The 3,646-nt window shown below is 43.1% G+C and overlaps 1 protein-coding gene across 1 annotated transcript in view; it reads right to left on the reverse strand.

Moving 5' to 3' along the window:
* The window catches only part of CAAP1 (caspase activity and apoptosis inhibitor 1), a 71,893-nt gene extending 70,058 nt beyond the window's left edge, over positions 1–1,835 (reverse strand). The window contains 3 exon segments of the mRNA XM_010853323.1: positions 1,414–1,512; positions 1,514–1,628; positions 1,630–1,835. Of these exon segments, the coding sequence (XP_010851625.1) occupies positions 1,414–1,512; positions 1,514–1,628; positions 1,630–1,718 (303 nt within the window). The 5' untranslated portion in view covers positions 1,719–1,835.
* Positions 1,836–3,646: the final 1,811 nt, after the last annotated feature.

The raw sequence follows: 3,646 nt of genomic DNA on the forward strand, positions 1-3,646 counted from the left end.
AGAAAAACCAGAAATTAAAAATTTCCTTAACTTGATCGGATATCTTTCAGAACCTATGACAAATAGATTTACTGGTATAAAATTAAAACTGTTTCTACTACAAAAAGGAATGGGAAAAGAATGCCTGCTATGAATGCCTGCGTTCAACACTACACTAAAAGATTGAAAAAAAAAAGAAAAAAGCCTTAGATAATGAAAAATAACAAAAAATAAGAAATATCAAGGCTGACGAGTTAATGAAGGGGCTGAGTATCAAACAATGAGGAAGCATAAAGAAAGCCTTCCATTTCCCATCATTTGTGTTGTATATATTTAAAGCATACAGTCCTGCAACTGATTTTTATGTGTGTTTTTATTTTTTTCCTGCATCTGTTTTATAACGTGAGCAAACTTTTTTTTTTTTTTAACAGCAGTATTTTGTCAGTTTGAAGGTGCATAAAGAGGGGTTTTATTTCTTTGGTTTTTTTTAACTTATTTTAATTGGAAGCTAATTACTTCACAACATTGTGGTGGTTTTTGCCATACATTCACATGAATCAGCCATGGGTGTACATGTGTTCCCCATCCTGATCCTCCCTCCCACCTCCCTCCGCATCCCATCCCTCAGGGTCATCCCAGTGCACCAGCCCTGAACACCCTGCATCATGCATGGAACCTGGACTGGCGATCTATTTCATATATGATAATATACACGTTTCAATGCTATTCTCTCAAATCATCCCACCCTCGCCTTCTCCCACAGAGTCCAACAGTCTGTTCTTTACATCTGTGTCTCTTTTGCTGTCTCGCATATAGGGTCATCGTTACCATCTTTCTAAATTCCATAAATACGTGTTAATATACTGTATTGGTGTTTCTCTTTCTGACTTACTTCGCTCTGTGTAATAGGCTCCAGTTTCATCCACTTCATTAGAACTGATTCAAATGCATTCCTTTTAATAGCTGAGTAATATTCCGTTGTGTACACATACCACAGTAAAGAGGGCTTTTATAATCAGATATTGGATTCCAATGTAGGTGTTATTAACAAACTGGTAACTACCGGTAAACTTCCTTAATCTCTTTGATCCTCAATTTTCTCATCTTGTATAAAGTAGATGAAGAGAAGTAAAGCGGGGCTTGCAAGGGCACTGAAGGCTGGTTCCTGACCCATACTTTTCAGGGAGACTAAGGTGTGGAAAGAGCTAAAGGCAATCATCAGACGATCAGCAAACCCAGAAATTTTAAGTTCAAGTCGTGGGAGTGTGGGGTTCAAGGGAACTTAGGAACGTGAACTTCAGACACTGGATCCCTAGGACCGCAGCCCTAACAGGAGCGACAGCAGGCTCCGCATCCCACAGTCACATTCTGCTCTTCGCCCGCTTTCTGAAACCGCGGCCGCTTCGAGAAGCGACGAGAAAGACGCGCACGCACCTGCTGCAGGGAGCCGGAGACGCTAGAAGATGAGTCAGTGCTTCTCCGCTTCCGACGCTCACCGCGCTCCACGCTGCTGCCACCCCAGCAACTGCCGCCCGCTCCCACCACCGGTGACACTTCCACTCACGCTAGTGTTCCCGCAGCAGGTGACGCTCCCGCAACCGCTTGCGCTCCCGCAGCCACTGGTGCTTCCACTGCCACTGCCGCCTACGGGGGACCAAGTCCGGCGCCGCGAGGGCCGCCGCCGCCTCCTGACCGCTTCGTTTGCGCCGCTTCTCCCTGGAAGACTTCTTCCCCGTCATGATCCCACTCCAGCAACCATCCGGTGAAAGACGCCGTCTTCTGATAGACCAAAAGCCTCCCGCAGCGGCGAGCTGCAGGAGCTGGCGTCGCAGCTTGACGTCACTTCCGGTCGCGCCGCAAACGTCAAAAGTCGTTTCTGGAGGCAGGGTGGGGGCCAATCAAGCTGCCTCCGCCTACTGCAGAGGTTGGCTGTAGAGTTTGTGGGCGGGTGAGCTGTGTGGGAGGATTTTTGTTGTATGTTTCCATATACAAAGAACCATAGATGGAGCGTTACAATAGCTTTTTGCCTCGTTGATACTGTTTTTCAATCTTTGTCCGTATACAGTACACAGTAAGCTGAAGGTATATTGTTTGATCTTCCAATTTCATTTGTCTTTCAATTTTTGTTTGACTCAACAACAGTGAGGCAAATTTAGGAGAAACTCATTATCATCATCACATGGACAATTTTTTTTAATGTGTTTTAGAAGTTGTACAAGAGCAGTTTCTTGCTGCTTTATTTTTACCCTAACACTACTTTCTAGGCATGATTCCTTTTCACTTCTGAAGGCACTTGGCGCTTTTATTTATCCTTTCTCTATTTAATAGTCAAATACTGGCGTCTTGGTTATTGACCGTCTGGCACATGTCAGAAAAATACCACCGTAAATAACTTCAGAAAAAAATTACATCATTTTGTACCCCCCCAAAAAAATTGTTCAAAAGTTATCGGCACGTTATTTTTCTTGTTTTATGTAATCGAGTTTGTTTGAAAAAGAAGGGCTGAGGCAATTTAAATGTCACCTGAAATCTTTTTAAAAGTAAGTCCTAACATATAAGATTCGTTTTAACTTGGATTCTCGGCTTACAATGTTGAATACTGTTCCACTGATTAGAACGCTGTTTCCTCATCATTGATAGTCTGATGTTGTTTAACCATTTATCTACGAAAATAAGTATATCGACCTTTTAAATGTAAATTAGTTCTTTCTGTTGAGCAAAGGGGAGCAGGAATAAAATACTGTTGGCGTATCAGTGCTTCTACCTTTTCTCTCTCCCTTCTTTCCTCATAAACTGCTGTTTCGTACTAGTTCTTGGCTTTTTGAAAGGGAGGGAAGCGAGAAGAGTTTAGGAGTGAAGGTGACCAGTAAGAGAATCCCAGGCCATTTTTAAAAGGAATTTGAGGCAAGAAGTGTAAAAGAAAAAGAGAAGTGTGTGAGGGCAGCAGTGAAGAGCGAATCTGGGTAGTGCCTCTGGAGATTGTATATTTCTTGCATAGAGTGCATGAGGGACAAGAAAGGGACAAGTGAGTTTTTGAAAATAGATTATGGATCATAGTTTTATGACTGTTAACTTTGAAGGCTGCCCTGTAGGATTTTGGATCTAAACACAAACCTGGTTTTAAAATCAGAGATCAAGGGCTTCCGTGGTGGCACAATGGATAAAAATCTGCCTGACACTGCAGGGGAAACAGATTTGATCCCTGTTCCGGATACATGCCACGGAGCAACTAAGATACAACTACTGAAGCCTGAGCATCCTAGAGCCTGCTCGCCACAGGTAGTGAGCCTGCATGCTCTGGAGCCTGTGCTCCGCCAACTAGAGAAGTCACCACAGTGAGAATACTGTGCCTAAGTAAAGAGTACCCCTCTCTCATGGCAACTAGAGAAAGTCCAAGCAAAGCAATGAAAACCCAGCATAACCAAAAATAAATAAATAAAATATTACTCCATGAGCTATCACCTCACATCAGCCAGAATGACCATCATCAGAAAATCCACAAACAATAAATGGTGGAGAGGATGTGAAGAGAAGGGACCCCTCCTACACTAATGGTGGGAATGTAAACTGTTAGAGCTTCTATGGAGAACAGGATGGAGGTTACTTACAACACTAAAAATAGAGCTACCATATAACCCTACAGTCCCACTCCTGGGCATGATCCGAA

The sequence above is a fragment of the Bison bison genome, unplaced genomic scaffold (genome assembly GCF_000754665.1).
Source record: "Bison bison bison isolate TAMUID 2011002044 unplaced genomic scaffold, Bison_UMD1.0 scf7180017864326, whole genome shotgun sequence".
Lineage (NCBI taxonomy): Eukaryota > Metazoa > Chordata > Mammalia > Artiodactyla > Bovidae > Bison > Bison bison.